The sequence below is a fragment of the Mustela nigripes genome, chromosome 4 (genome assembly GCF_022355385.1).
Source record: "Mustela nigripes isolate SB6536 chromosome 4, MUSNIG.SB6536, whole genome shotgun sequence".
NCBI lineage: Eukaryota > Metazoa > Chordata > Mammalia > Carnivora > Mustelidae > Mustela > Mustela nigripes.
Window position 1 is genome coordinate 2,871,974 of NC_081560.1, and position 15,411 is coordinate 2,887,384.

Genomic DNA, 15,411 nt, shown 5'->3' on the forward strand with positions numbered 1-15,411 from the left:
GGGCTTGTCGGCACTGCAGGGAGTGCTGGCCGTCGCTGTGGCCTTTGCCACTGGATTCGCTGGTGTCAGCTGGAGTCCCTCGCTCCCTGAATGGGTATTTGGATACGGAACAATCTGCGAAGTAGCGATGAGGGACCACACCCGGGAGTTGGGGGACGGCCTGCACGAGAGGCGTCAGAGGCGGGCTGTGCCTCGCTGTGCTGCGAGGTGGGAAGCCGGAGGGCCTGGCCCAGCTCCAGGGACAGCAGCTGCCACGAGGAGGTGTTCCGAGGTCTCCGGCAATGTTAGATCATTTTTACTGCCAGATGTGAGAAAATGAATTTTTGAAACGTTACAGGTAGAAGACGGATTTAGTTTAAAATCAGATGGGGAGTCGGGAGGATGTAGCGGACCGTCGCGGTCTAGGTTGCAGGTTCATAGTGCTTAGGAGCCGTGTGGTTGGTGCTGCAGTTCTGCACGCGTCGGGGCACTCAGTATGCAAGTGATTTCAAGATGACGATAGTATCCTGTGACCGAAAAATTCCGACTTGACGTTCATTAACACTTGTTTGCAGTGTGGCCAAGTGTGGGATCTCGCAGCTAAGAAGGTTACTTCTTCTTTGATTCTGCGGGGTTCACGTGTGTTGAGCCAGAGGCAGATCAGAAGGGTGAGAAGCCGTCTGAGGAGCACAGGTGATGTCCTGAGAGTCCCCTCACTGGCTGGCCTGCCCGGTGCCCAGCTTTCCAGGCCAGTGCCATCTCACTCTGGCCGGTGCTCTTGTTCCGAAGCTCGTGGGCTCCCAGCTGCCCTGTGCTCACAGCCTGGCTTCCCCCAGCTTCTCAGCTCGTGTTCCCCACAGGGAAGGTGCCCCGGCCCTCCTGGCCTCCTGCGGAGTCCTGCTGGCCACTGTGAGACCAGCTGAGAGCACAGCCCCCGGCTCCCGGCTGTGGAGTGTACGTGGAGGGTCCCTGGGACCCTCCCGAGCTCCCTTTGATCTGGGGGTGGGCACGCAGGGGCAGGCAGCGGGAGGCAGACGACCGCTTGGACCCCGCGCGCTGGGGCAGACGGGCCTTTATTCCTTCTTACCAGTCCAGTTTACCTGCGGGCTCCCTCTGAGAGTGAAAATCCAGGTACAGACTTCAGAAACTCCACTGGCATCCAAGGCTGTAAAGTGATAAACTCCCTCCTGCCCCTAACTCCAGTTCCCTCTGGAAGCAGCCGCTGTTCCCGACCCTGCTCTGTGCTTCCGGCTTGTGGTCCGCCCATAAGGACACGCAGCTGTTCGCCCCCAGCCCCTGGTGGTGGAGGCGTGCGTGTGCGTGTGCGCGTGCGCATGCCCGGGCTGTGCGCGTGCGAGGGCCCGTCTCCCGCCGCTGCACAGGGTGTTCTTGACCACTCTGAAGGACCGAGAAGAGATTGTCACCGTCATTTATGATTCGTTAAACTGTTTCCTCTTTGTAGAGCTCCAGTGAGGAGCCTTTGCAGATGCGGAGGACTTGCGGAGCTCGGGCTCTCCCTGTGCTGCGGTCGCACGGGCCACCGCACTGCTGCTCGGCGTGAGGCCTGGTGATCGGGTTCCTCTCGGGGATCGTAGGACCTTCGTGTTTCGGAGCCCGTTTAAGTGGAGGACGTGTTTTAAGGTCCTTCTTGAGATTTCTTTGTAGCTGTGGCTTACAGTAAAGTTAAATTTCTAGAGTTTTATTTAAATGTCAAGTGCTCTTTTAGTAGGGTCACGTTGTGTTTGTTTTTAGTAAAATCTCCTTGGTTGTTGCAGTTCTCTTGACCATCTGGGTATGGGGTCTAATTCTCGCTGTTGGAGCATATCGGAGAAGGAGCTTCATCGTGTCACGTTGTGGCACTCGGTGCCGTGCAGGGTAGTACAGAGACCTGCCGTCCAGTTCTTGGGCATCTCCTGGCTCCCTGTTCCATCCGCCCCAACCCCTGAGCTGGCACAGAGCGCTGTGCTGACTCCTGTCACTGTGCGGCAGAAGGAACCAGAACAGAAACAGTCTGGCTAGTGGGGCTCTTCTGTGGATCAGAACACTTCAGTTCCATGTAAAGAGCCCCAAGTCCTCTTTGAGGAAGGCTAATGGACCAGCTCTACCGAGGATTTCTCATCTGCGAGAAGACTTACCATTTTTACAAACCTCTGTTGGTGTCTTTTCTGTTCCCTGTTGACGGAGTGTGCCAGCGCACGGGCAGGGTGACCACAGATGAGGAGGGCCAGTGGCTTTGGGGGTTATCTGTTGCCTGGGCCGGTGGCTTCCCTCGGGGGATGGTCTTCTGTTGACACTCACTCGCTGCTTTTGTTTTAGGAAGGGAGCGGGGTTCAGGCCAAGAGGCGGCTGGGTCCGCTGACGTTCCCCGGAGTATCCCTGGGTTAGCAGAAGTCCGTGGAGCATTGTGGAGGGAGAAGGGGTCCCGGTGGGGCGCTGTGCGCGGCTGCGTGTCACACGGTGGCACCCACACTCGTGCTCAAGCCCCCGGGAGCAAGTGGTGCCTTTGTTTTATTCATTTTGGCAGCCCTGTCACTGTGCTCCATAAAGCACATCAGCCGTCCGAGGTCATGGGTGTGTCCGCTCCAAGTCGCGAGCTTTTTTATGAGTCTTCCTTATTTCCAAGTGTTGGTCTCAGAATGGGGTTCCCTGACTTTGTGGGCGTTGGCGATGCTTTCATGAGTGGAGAAGAGACATGCCGTACGTTCTCGAAGCGTGCAGTTGTCGGGGCTTCCTGTTCCGGTCAGCGGTCAGGCCGTGTGCGAGACGCGCATACCCTGTCGCCAGAGGGATCGTTAGGACGTTTCAGTGACCAAGGCTAATGACTTTGCCTCGTGTTTGTTTCCTAGATCTTACAGTCCCTTTCTGCACCTACAAAAACCTTAGAGCAGCAGGTGAATCACAGCCAGCAGGGCCACGCGAACGCCAACGCGGTGCTCTTCGGCCCGGTGAAGGTGGCTTCCGAGCCGCACCTGCCGCAGCCGCCGCAGCCGCCGCCCCCGCCCCCGCCGCACCCGGTGCTGCACCTTCCCGCCCAGCAGCTCCTGCAGCTCCAGCCGCAGCCGCAGATCACCCAGCAGCCGTACCCGCAGCCGCCGCCGCACCCCTTCCCCCCACAGCCGCTGCCCTTCCCCCAGCAGCAGCTGCACCGGCCGCAGCAGCCCCTGCAGCCGCAGCCGCAGCACGTCCTGCAGCAGCAGCTGCACCAGCTCCAGCAGCACCAGCTCCAGCAGCAGCAGCTGCACCAGCTCCAGCAGCAGCTCCAGCTCCAGCGCCTGCAGCAGCAGCCGGCCCCGCTGCCGCACGTGCCCGGCCAGCCGGCCCAGGCCGCACAGCACCCGGCGCAGCCCCCGCACCAGCCCCCGCAGCAGCACCAGCCCCCACCGCCGCAGCCGCCCCCGCCGTCCCAGCAGCCCCAGCACCAGCTCTTTGGACACGACCCAGCCGTGGAAAGTGAGTCCCGTGGGGTGCGTCTGTCTTTCTCCCAGAAGCTGTGCGAACATCCCCGCTGAGAGCAGGGGCGGGGAGGGGGGCAGGGTGCGGAGTCATCCCCGAGCCTCACACCCGGCGAAGAGCAGGTGCATGGCCTCTGCCGAGGGGGATGGCGTAGCCCTCCACATGCATGGCGTCCCGCAGGATGACCGCCGCCCTGAGGGTGCCCAGGGCTTCGCTCCGTTGGTTCTGCTGTCAGATCACAAGTGCACACAGCCCCGCTGGCGCGCGCCCAGCAACACCCCCAGGCTAGTGCTCCGGCTGCTGCCGGACATCCTGGCCGGGAGCGGCTCGCTTCACACCTCCAGACAGGACGCGGCGAAGTGAGCGTGTGTGCGCACGCAGACTCCTGTGTTCACGGGGTTTCGCTTCTCCTGTCTTTCTGTGCCAGTTCCGGAAGAAGGCTTCTTACTGGGATGCGTGTTTGCGATTGCGGACTACCCGGAGCAGATGTCTGACAAGCAGCTGCTGGCCACCTGGAAGCGGGTGAGTCGTGCTCGCAGAGGAAGAGCCTTGTCCCCAGCGCTCTGCTCTGAGTGTAGCCTGGATGGTGCTTATCCGGGTGCCCCGCACCCCAGCCCCCGAGGCACACAGTGCCATCGTGCACGTGTGGCGGTGTCTGCACTCACGGTCCCTGCGACCTCGGGCAGACGCTCCTGGGCTGCAGGGTTGTTCAGCTGTGAGGGGAGAGTGAAGCGCGCTCTCACCCTTCACGGCATTTCAGCTCCTACATTCTACAGGGCATGAATTATTTGTATGTCGCTGTGGATGTGACAGTAAGAGGAGGGTTTCGGTGCCCTGGCACAGGGACCGTGCACTTCTGTGTCCTCAGTCCTGTCTCCAGAGGCAGTGCTGGGGCACCTTAGCCTCTGCAGCGAGGAAGGGATCGCACAGTCTCCTCGTGGAACCGTAGTGCCTGTAGTCCGCGTTCTGTCTGGTGGCCTTTGAAGAAGAGAAGGCGGTGCTTTTCCCTTCAGGCTGCAAATCCCCAACTGAGAGTTGAAAGAGAAAAGCGAGTGTGAGTCTGCTTCATGTTCGCCCGGGACGCGCGTCCCTCGGAGCGTTCCTGTTGTGTAAACCCTGCTCTGCCCAGCTTGCTCGGGTGTGGGGGATACTGCGGGGCGCAGAAGACGGTGCGTCAGTTGGCGAACTAGCTGTCCGTACGGGACTGACAAGGCAGGACGGTGGGTGCAGGCGAGCCGTGAGACAGAACATCACCCTCTGGGTGGCGGGTCTGTGCCTTGGGAGGGTCTGCGGGAACAGGTGATTCCTGAACTCCGTCCTAAAGGACAAGTGGGAGTGGGCGTTGGAGGGTCTCCCAGATGGAGCAGCGCAGGTAGACAGGTGGCGCAGGTGCGGCTGGGGCGGTGGAAAGGCACACGCTCTGGGCTGGGGCAGCCCTTCTAACGCCTCTGCTACGCGCCATGTTGTGGACGCCGGAGTCTTCTCCCTAGAGCTATTAGAGCACAGGGAGACAGCAGAGAAAGTTGGGTGAACGGAGTACCGGGAAGTGATGCCAGGACCCTGTACTGGGGCAGTGGTCGGAGCAGGGGCGGGGCCCGCTGGAGAGTTACAGCTGCAGAAAACCTCAAAATACAGTCGCGGAAGTGGTAGGAGGCCGTGCGTAGAGACTGTCCCAAAAAGCAGTAGGATAACTCAAAGAAAGGTAGAGAAAGATTTGCTTTTGTTTTGTTGGATTAAAGGATTAGCCCAGGAGGGCCAGCCTTAAACAACAGGAGTATGAGAGCAGGGGACGCCAGGCCAGGGCGCTCAGCACCTGGGGCGGTGGGGAGGGGGACGCGCCACGTCAGGTGCAGCTCAGAGTTCTGAAGCAGGTGACCCCGGCCGAGCGCGGCAAGGACGGTCTCCTCACCTTCCACAGTCAGTGGGGTGAGGGCAGGGGCCGTGTCCGGCCGATGGGAAGGTGAGTGGCCGGAGGAGCCCGCCTCTGCTGGGGCACGCAGAGGGGTCTCAGAAGGGTGGCACTGGGTAGAGCAGGGTTGCCAGGCCGCTTGGTGGGCTTCTCGGCAAGGCGTGTGTTGTACCATGTGCTGCTGTGGGACGGGGCCACCCATGGCGCCGTGGGTCGCGGCAGTGCTCGTTCCTCGGGTGGGACACCAGGCAGCAGTGCTGCAGGATGGGGCGCAGGGTTCGGGCTCCCTGTGGGCGGTGCAGTTGGTGGGCGAGAGCCTCCTGGCTTGCCCCCAGGGCGTGTGAGCTGCGGCCCAGCAGGGAGGAAGCCCTGCCCATGGTCATCCGTATCCCGTGGGGCTGGCCTGTACCCACGGAGGGGATCGGGCTCTCGTCCAAGGGGAAGCACATTGGGGATGTGCGGGCCTGGTTCTAGCTGCCGTGGTGTTCTCTGAAGCGCTTGGGAGCCAGAGGGAAAGGTGTACAGGAAGAGGGAGGCAGGAGGGCAGTTCTGGACCAGCCCAGGGAGGGCACGTGCAGCAGTGGACACGGACCAGAGGCGGACTCCAGCGCGAACGGTGATGTGGCCAAATGGGGGGAAGGGTGGCCAGGACTCTGTCCTGTCCTTGGAGGTGGGGGTACACAGCAGGTGCACCAGAGGCAGTGGCAGAGGAGGTGGCTGTTTCCAGCAGGCCTCACCAGTGTGCGCAAAGGGCTAGAATAGCGAAGCTTAACAAGGAGGTGAAGCAGAATTGTTTTGCGGGGCACGTCTTTTTCAACGGACAGCGACAGTCTCTCCGGTGCAGTTGTTTGGACTCTGACCCCCCATGCCCGCCATCTAATGCCGTCTAATGCCTGTGTGGCACAGAGCAGTCCCGCGCCCCCACTCAGGGTCTGAGTTAACAGATTTTGGTATCCACTGCTTTCTCGCTGCTTTTTTTGTTTCCCTTTAAAGAAATGAGTAATGGCTTTTAATCACGGGCTGTTTGGTCATGTCTGAAGCAGGTTTTCATTGTCACACCTGGGGGGGTCCTGGGGCGGTCCTGTTGGCATCCAGGTCTGTGGTCCGCATCCTGCACGGGCTCGCCCTCTGCCCCGCACCATCAGTGGCTCTGACACGTGGTGGTGCCAGGTGGGGAGGGCTCTGCTTCAGGAAGAGGGCGCTCCATTTCTCGCTCATCTCCATCTGGGGATTCAGATTCAGAGAGTGCTGGCGCTCATTTTCACATCGTGGTGCTGGACGGAAGCACCCATAAACACAGCTGATACCCAGCGCACCCCCTTCGGCGAAGTAGGCTGTGAAAACCTGTCGTGGACTGTTTCGAGAGCAGTCTAACCTGAAAGTCAGTTCTCGGTTTTCCTGAGTACTTGAAGTTGATTGCAACTTTGGGTCTTGTGTGTGTCTAGATAATCCAGACGCATGGTGGCGCCGTGGACCCCACGTTCTCCAGCCGGTGCACACACCTGCTGTGCGAGAGTCAGGTCAGCGGGATGTACGCGCAGGTGAGTGGCCTCGGCTCTGATTGCAGCGAGGTCTGTCCCTTTTCAAGGACCATCCAAGGATTCTAGAGACTAGTGTCTTTGGAAAGGACTTGTGTCTACTTCTGAAAGGGAATACGTTTTTAGTAATTTTCATCAATCTGTGCCGGGATAAATATGTGCGTGGACTGCTGGCCTCTAGGTCTTTGAGCGTGGAGAGAGTGAAGGTGAGCCCAGGTGGTGTCAGGGACAGGACACTGACCTTGTACTCGGTCCAGAGCAGCACTGACCGACCGGGGGCGGAAGCAGGCTTTCCCGCTGTTGTGGGGCTGTGTACGTATGCAGGCTGGAGGGGCGGCTCCAAGGCCCCGTGGGGCACAGGCTTTCTCCGGTGTCACCTCGACTGTTCCCCCAAGTCTCTTCTCTTCTAACAGTGTTGTTGTTGGTAGACAGACTGCGGTCGTTAGGCATGTCATGAATGCCCAGAAGCTCCTCTTAAACACTTTCCACCTGAAAACGTAGAAGTGCTTGTGAAGGGTTAGTTTCTCTCCTCTGTGGTTAATTTTAGTGGGCGGTTATATTTTTTCAGAAGAAACTTGTTCTCTTTGGGGCCCTCGGTGTTCTTAAGGGAAATTTTCATGTTGATGATTACAAACTCTACTCATGATCAAAGTTATTTTTAAGGTTGTTATAAAATGTGTTGCTTTTGTCCCCCGTTGCCGGCCGCGTGTATGTAGGTGGTCCCACTGTTAGTTGGGTGAGAATCCGCCTGCCTCTGTCATCTGTCCCTTTGGTAAAGCCAGCGCTCAGTGCCCTGCGGTCCCCACAGGCCTTCCCTCACAGGTGCTGCTGCGGTTACACAGCCTGGCCGCTTTGTGCCTCTGCCGCAGCTGCACACACGCCAGCCCGGCAAACCTGTGATCTTGTTTGGCAGGCGATCAGGGAGAGGAAGAGGTGTGTCACGGCGCACTGGCTGAACATGGTCCTAAAGAAGAAGAAGCTGGTGCCGCCTCACCGCGCCCTCCACTTCCCTGTGGCCTTCCCCCCGGGCGGAAAGCCCTGCTCTCAGCACGTAAGGGACATCCCTTGGCGTCGTGATCCTGCCCCGCCTGCCCGTCTCCCACGTGGGCCTCTGAGTCCCTGTCCTGGCGTGCTACCTCCGGCCCAGCTTGAAAGGGCCCTGCGGTGCCACTGTCTCATTGCCCAGGTCCCTTAAAGCCATCAGAGTCCCCTGCATGGAGCAGAACTTCACTGGGTCTCTCCAGCTTCTGCCGCTACTTAAAACCCTCAAGTAAACCAGGCCTCGTCTGCCGGGAGCGGCCCCGCTGGCAGGACTTATCCGGACTTGTGGGGGTCTGTCACTCACGTAACCTCCAGGCTGGGGTTTAGTGAGAACGAGGAACTGGCCAGTTCATGTTTATGTGCTTAGTGAGAGAGCTTTGTTCAAATGATCCGGACGGCGTCCTGCTCACGCAAGCAAGGTTTCCCCGTGTCTCCTCTCGTGTTCGCTGCCCTCCCCCCACCTCCCCCGTGGCGCCGCATGTCACCGGTGGACCGTGGACAAGAGGCTGGTTTGGACATTCACAGGAGGGGCGTTCCTGCCTGTGTGCAGGGACGCGGGTGACGCGTGGAAACACCCGTGGGTAAAGGAGCAGGTGTTCACGGTTGCCCTGTCCCTGTGTCTCGGCCTTATTTGCTCTCTTTGTGCTTAGATTATTTCTGTGACTGGATTTGTCGACAGTGACAGAGACGACCTGAAGCTGATGGCTTACCTGGCGGGCGCCAAGTACACGGGCTACCTGTGCCGCGGCAACACGGTGCTCATCTGCAAAGAGTAAGCGTGGCCCCGGGGGCTTGGGGCTCCCGTAGGGGACCCCGGTGCGGGGCGGGGCTCCGGGTCCTCCTGGTTCCCGGGTGGGCGGGCGTTTGAGAACCCAAGTCGGTTGGAAGAACGGCAGTGATCTGTTTGATAGCGGCAGGAGTACCTATAAAAGGGAACGAAATTAGAGGCATCGACAAGATTAGGATTAAGTCAGGTGCTGGGAATAAGGTGAACTTAGTAAACTAGCAGAAAACCCGGTGACTCAGCGTGAGCCGGGACGTGTCCTGGAATCACCCGCCGGGGGTTACTGGTGACTCTGCTGAGATGCCCCCGATGTTTCTAAGGTACTGTGTTGAAAATAAACGTTTTTTTTGAACAGTAGGCAAATCTAACACTTAATAAAATGTGTTCCCCCCCCCAAAAAAAGACCCACCGGTTTGAAGTATGAGAAAGCCAAGGAGTGGAGGATTCCGTGTGTGAACGCCCAGTGGCTCGGCGACATCCTCCTGGGGAACTTTGAGGCGCTGAGGCAGGTCCACTACGGCCGCTACACGGCATTCAATCTGCAGGAGCCCTTCGCCCCGACTCCGCACTTGGTTTTCAATCTTCTGGGTAAGTGGGGTTTCACCGGCGCATCAGAGGGTTACAGGGCTCCCGCCGCCTTGCATTTACCGGAGGCATAACTGTGCCCTTAGCCTTCCCGTCGTGTTCATTCCCTGTCACTCCTGGTCTCCTGCCCACACTCCCTTCAGCCACCCCGCAGGGAGGCCTCACTCGTTCCGCGTTCTCAGTCGCCATCCTGGTAGCCGCTCACAGACGGAGGAGCTCCCAGGGCACTGCCGTCTCGTCTGCAGCCAGTGACTGCGTCTCTGAAGCACCCCCTCCCCGTGACCCACGCCCAGCCTTCTCTGCCTCAGTGGTGGACGAGCACCTGTCTCCTGCCTCTTGCCCTTGTCGGGCCTTGGCTGACCTGCCGCGGCGAGGGCGGCGAGGGCAGGTGTGGGCAGGCGTGGGCGGCGAGGGCAGGTGTGGGCCAGCTGCAGCTGCTCCTGGGTGGCACCGACCTCTGTTGCCCACCCTACCGACCAGCAGCTGTGCTGCGTGTGCTGTAGGACATCCGTTCGAGCAGACGGTCATTCAAACTCTGCTTTACTGTGCTCGCTTGTCGAGTTCATTCGGCGTGAGGTCCGGATGCCTTTAATCACGAGAGAGGTCCTCGGTTTAAGCCACGATCTCTCTCAGGGACAGACATACCTGTCTTCCTCCATTCTGAAATGAAAGCATCATAAAGATTCCTCGTCCTTCCCTGAAGCGTTCAACCCAGCCGATGTGTGGGGGACGTGCTGTGGTCCTTCACGCTGGCTCTCTGACGCCATGGCCACATGGCGATGGTTCCCACGCCTGGCCGCCGGCCGCCACAGTGGGCTGTGGGATAGCTTCACTCTGCACACCTGTTGCTGGGCTGTCACTGTTCTCCCTCGTGCTCCTACCCAGAGAAGGCACGGCATGTTCACCCCCGAGCACTGTCCCCGCCTGCCCTCGTCCTGGAAGAAAAGTTAGCACAAGCGAAGTTCTGTTTTGTGTCCTTGATAAAATTGAAAGTCACCTACATGTCTAAGGTTACCAGCCCCAGAAAAGGTTTTCACAAACAGGCTTTCCACGTAAGCAGTGTTGTTGTAAAGTAACTTCTCTTTCTCTCTAGATGCTTGGAGAGTCCCGTTGAAAGTGTCGGCCGAGCTGCTAATGGTACGTTCAGGCTTTGGCCAAGTCGCTTAGGCTGTCACAGTCTTATAAACGTGCAGGATTTGTGTTTGTCAGTTAAAAACTCTTTGAGTAATCAGTCCACGTAACAAATGAAGGTCGTACCTCCCCACCTGTCATAAAACATTTAGCCCTGGGTCCTTTCCTCCCTTACCTGGTGGTGGTTTCCGTCCTTGGTACTGCCACGTGGAAGAGCACTGTTGGCTTCCACGAGCCGTGTGGCTGCTGGAAAGAGCGAGAAGGAAGTAGGACAAACATACATCTTGTTTCCATCTCATGCATGGGCCGGGAGCCCTGATGGCAGCACCGGCAGCTCCGACGCGCTCTGGGCCGCAGAGGAGACAGGAGGGGACGCCTGGCCACGTCGGGGGAGGTGTCTGATTCTGTCCTTGGCTCAAGTTGGAATGCGGGTGACAGCCAGGAGGCAAGCTGGACTGCCCTCCGGGTGGGGCCGTCGGTCAGACGTGATGGTGGGACACGAATGGTGTTTTGGGCTATGTTTCCGCGGCACGTCTAAGTAATGCCACGCTGTAGAACCTGGTCCCTGGTCCCTGTCACTGCTGGCGCGCTGCCACCGCGAGGACAGCCGTGGTTTCCTTGGTGGGGGCCGTGGAAGTTAAAGGTTCAAGGTTAGGTGCATGCCACTGCGTGCAGTCTGCTGGGTTTTTTCGCTGATGGACTTGCAGGTCACGTGGAGCTTTAGAGGGAGGGTTGGTGTCCCACGAGCCGCCGAGGAGCGTGCTCTTCTCAGGATTACGAGAACACCTCAGCCTGTGCTCTCCTTCCTGACGATCTGCGGTGCCGCTTCCACGTCTAACGTCGTTAGAAGCCACTGACAACTGTCCAAAGGGTTTCCTTCATCCTGATGATGTGATGACGTGGTCACGTGGGGTGGTTCCTTTCGCTTAAACTCACAGTTGTGGTTTTACTGAAACCTGACCAGCTCTGACACCTGAGCAAGAACAGATACTCTCCGGATCCATTTGGATGAGAGGGTCATGGTGGCCTTGAGGATGAAGCTGGGAACCTGGTCCTCAGGGAAGACCCGTCCAGGCCCTGCACCACAGACACCACCTTCCTGTGGCTCCATGCAGGCGGTCACAGCAGCCTGGTCATCCCGCTTGCGTCCCCTGCGTGTTTCTTGCTGCTGCTGGTCCGTGGCGCCGGGGACACTTGCCAGCGCCTGCCACCTTCTGAGATCCGGGGGCTGCGCTTGTCGGGGTGCCGTGAGCCCAGCCCTAAGTCGGACGGGGTGCAGGGGTCCCTGGCGTCGCCTGCGCGCATGCTGACTTGTGCAGGGGCCATCTACACCTGGCAGCAGTGGTTAGAAAGCGATCAGGAGGGGTTCCGGGCTGTAAACCACGGCATGTCTCTGGAAGTAGCTGCGGGAACGTGCTCTGCTGCGGGAAGCGCTGCGGGCTGCCCCGTGACCGTCCTACAACGCGCGCAGCCGGCAGCCCTGCTTGAGGGGCCGTCGGCTTCAAGGGGCTGTGACCGCAGTGACCGTGTTCCCCATAGTCCACCCTGGGACACGGGGCCACACGCGTGAAGTGAAAACCGCCACGCGGTGTTGAAGCTGGAGGACGGCCTGCATGGTGCAGCAGCGGGGGGGGGGGGGGGGGGGGGGGGGAGGCCCCGGGGGCCGGGGGGTTTGGGGGGCCTGGAAGGCAGGCGCCGAGCCGCACAGCAGTGTCTGGAGCCTGGTGCCGGCAGCGGCTCTTGCCGGGTTCCCGGGCGGGTGCTGGTGTCGCCGCAATGCGGCGCTGGCTCTTCCCTGCATGGATTGCCCGGGGTGCCCAGTCATAGACCCATGAGCTAAGCACGTGACCCTTTGCTTGCAGGGCGTGCGGCTGCCTCCCAAGCCGAAAGTGAGTGACGTGACGGCCCAGCCTTCCTCCAAGAGAGCCAGGTATAGCCACCCTGCGCCTGCCACGCTCAGCCCTCAGCGCGTCAGGAGAGCCGGGTTCAGGGTGTTTTCACAGTAAATGAGATTTGCTTATTGCCTCGCACCTTTGTTGTGGTTTGTTTCTGTCTCGTTGCTCAACATAAAAGTGAAAGGCATGTATTTTTTTTAATTTAAAAAAAAAAGCTGGTTTTTTTTTTTTTTTTTTTTTTATACAAAACCTTATCAGAAGCTCGGGGGACATAGCTGCTGTGGCAGAGCGCACTGGGAGCCCGGCAGGGCGGGCTGGGCTGGCCGTGCGCGCCAGGCTGGGGTTGAACCCTCCCTGGGAGAGCGTGTGCGGGGCTCGGGGCTCCCGTGCTAAAGACCCGCTCGGCCGGCTCCGGGCAGCAGTGGTGTCCCGGCTGTCACTGGGTGCGTCAGGCACAGCAGACACAGGATGAGCCGGGAGCTTGCTGCTTCATCCGGCGTCTTCCAAAGCCCTTATTTCCCAGCTGGATGTGCAAACCACAGTTGACCTGCTTGGGCTGTGCCCTGTGGTCGCCAGCTTCCCCTAGTCTCTCCCCTGCTCTGCATCCTGCCTGTTCCACCCCCACATCACAGTGTGTGTCACGGAAGGATTCACTAGCGTCCTGATTGACCATATCTATTAGGGCGAGAGCATGAGCAGTGATGGGGCCATGGGTGCCGACGGGGAGAGAGAGGATCTCAAGCAGACTCCTTGCCCGGTGCCGAGCCCAGCTCAGGGCTCGATTTCATGGCCCTGAGATCAAGAATTGGGTACTTAACCAATGGAGTTACCAGTGCCCCTATGATCATTTATTAAATGGTCATATTAATGCCCCTAAATGAACCTTAAAAACTATTTCATGTAGACGGTCTCAAATGTAGGGTAAAAAAGGAACTCCAAAATTTTAAGGATAAGTAAAAGACTCAGTGATTTAATTTAAAAGCTGTGCTTAAGTCCAGTAGCTTGTTTTGAGCCTCTGATGTATGTAAGACAGGGTGGAGGTCCTGTGAGGGGCTGCAGCTCCCGGGACGCCCCCTCAGTGGCTGACGCACACCCAGAACAGGTCTTTGGCAGAACCATCGAGACAGGAGTTGAGAACATTTGTCACGGGGGGTGGGGTTCAGTGGGTTACTTTCCTTGGAGGCACCGTGCAGTGTTTTGGGGAGACCAAGGAAGATGGGGACAGACAGGATAGGCGCCTCGCACTCTCCCGGATGGACAAATCCCCACATACTTAAAGCTCCCCGCAGTTGGTAAAATAGAAATGATCTTTAGCAGACAAGGGGTTTTAGTAGTTTCAAGTGAACAAAGTCAGCTTTGTGTTTTCTGTATTCATTTTACAGAATCGAAGATATACCGCCTCCCACCAAAAAGTTAACACCAGAATTGACCCCTTTTGTGCTTTTCACTGGATTTGAGCCTGTCCAGGTTCAACAGTATATTAAGGTAAAATTATATTCTGCTTTCTGTAAGGATACTTAGCCCTGTGCCTTTCTGTATATATTTGTTGTAGGGTAGCAGTTAATTAAAATAACAGAGTCAGGAATATCCTAATAGTCTTAATAACATATACTTACAAAGTAGTTGTAGTAGTTTTTATAGTAATAAGTAGTCATTAAATTGTTGAGGGTTTTTTCACCTCGTTCTGTGCTTTCTACATTTGGTTTTCTACGTAGACAATTGCTTTCTTAGTAGGACTCTGGTGATTAGACCGAGACCCATTTTTATAGCCGCAGAAACAAGAGCAAGCCTGCTTAAAGGCCATTGTCCTAGAAAGGCTCAGCTTAGCCCCTCAGCGTCTCCCACTGAAGCTGCAGGCCACCTGGGGGAGGCTCAGGGAATCATGTCCTTGGATAGGAAGTGGGGACACGACCTCAAACACACGTCCTGGAGCAGCAGCTTCCTGTTGCTGGGCCATGGGGATGGGGTGCAGTGAAAAGTTCGTGACTGTCCTGTTGGATTCCTTCTCATTGTTTTTAAGGGAAAGAAACTTACAGATGGGATTCTAGGTTCAGTACAATTTAATTTTTTGTGTTCACGATGGAGTGTTTTCCACGTGCTCGCATCTCCTCAGTCAAGTCTCTGCTGGGGTTCTTTGAAAGCAGAGACTGTAGGTGACCGTGCTTCATGCACGCCTGTGTCACCTGCGGGTCTGAGATGTGCTGCCTGGTGCTCGGGGACTCGATTGGTAGGGAGGTGGCATCTGTGGCCGTGACGACAGCTGTGGATGCTGTCCCGGGGCGGTGGAGGCCGCACTCATCACTGCCTGTGCTCCTCCCTTCAGAAGCTCTACATCCTGGGGGGCGAGGTCGCCGAGTCGGCGCAGAAGTGCACGCACCTCATCGCCAGCAAAGTGACGCGCACGGTCAAGTTCCTGACGGCCATCTCTGTGGTGCGGCACATCGTGACCCCGGAGTGGCTGGAGGAGTGCTTCAAGTGTCAGAAGTTCATCGGTACGTGCTGCTGTCGCGTCCTCGCGTTTCCTGCTCCGGACAGACTTTTCCCTGGTGTCTGTCCGCTTTTGTCCCTGCAGACACCAGCTCACTCTTTCACTCCGGACGACTCCCCACTAAATTCATGACTATCTTCCGCGTTCCAGCGAGTCCGGGGCTGCTGTTGTCATGCTACAAAGTAGGAGGTTCGGTCATTCAGGCAGCGCTAGGGAAGCTAAGCTCCCTGCCACCCTTTGCTGGGTGCTGACCCGTGTATTTTGTTTGGAAACCGGCAGTAGAAGGCAGTCCCCGCAGGCAGCGGCGTCTGTGGTGGTCCCGGCCCGGGTTTGATGGCCGGTTCCGTCGGAGGGATGGGGTCTGCCTCCCCTCGCCGGCCTCCTGTTGTTCAGAGCCCCAGGAGTGAATTCCTTCTGGGCTGTCAGGGAGAGGTTTGTCTCTTAGCTTATCCAAGTGTTTTTAGAACTTGCTACGCAGAGAGCGAGTATGAGCTCCAGACCATTCCTCCATGAAGCTTTATGGCCGCAGTTCATTTGCGCCTTCGTTAGCGTCAGCGGCATTGTCCTCTGTGTGAGCCTCCCCAGCCACTGCAACCACATCCTCACCC

At 58.1% G+C, this 15,411-nt stretch overlaps 1 protein-coding gene across 3 annotated transcripts in view; it reads left to right on the forward strand.

Moving 5' to 3' along the window:
* Positions 1-15,411, forward strand: part of PAXIP1 (PAX interacting protein 1) — a 46,836-nt gene that overhangs the window by 24,973 nt on the left and 6,452 nt on the right. For all 3 annotated transcript variants that reach the window (XM_059396034.1, XM_059396036.1, XM_059396037.1), the window contains 10 exons: positions 2,826-3,429; positions 3,860-3,954; positions 6,787-6,882; positions 7,793-7,930; positions 8,571-8,692; positions 9,108-9,292; positions 10,383-10,426; positions 12,283-12,350; positions 13,698-13,800; positions 14,639-14,807. In XM_059396034.1, the coding sequence (XP_059252017.1) occupies positions 2,826-3,429; positions 3,860-3,954; positions 6,787-6,882; positions 7,793-7,930; positions 8,571-8,692; positions 9,108-9,292; positions 10,383-10,426; positions 12,283-12,350; positions 13,698-13,800; positions 14,639-14,807 (1,624 nt within the window). The remainder of the gene's footprint in view (positions 1-2,825; positions 3,430-3,859; positions 3,955-6,786; positions 6,883-7,792; positions 7,931-8,570; positions 8,693-9,107; positions 9,293-10,382; positions 10,427-12,282; positions 12,351-13,697; positions 13,801-14,638; positions 14,808-15,411) is intronic.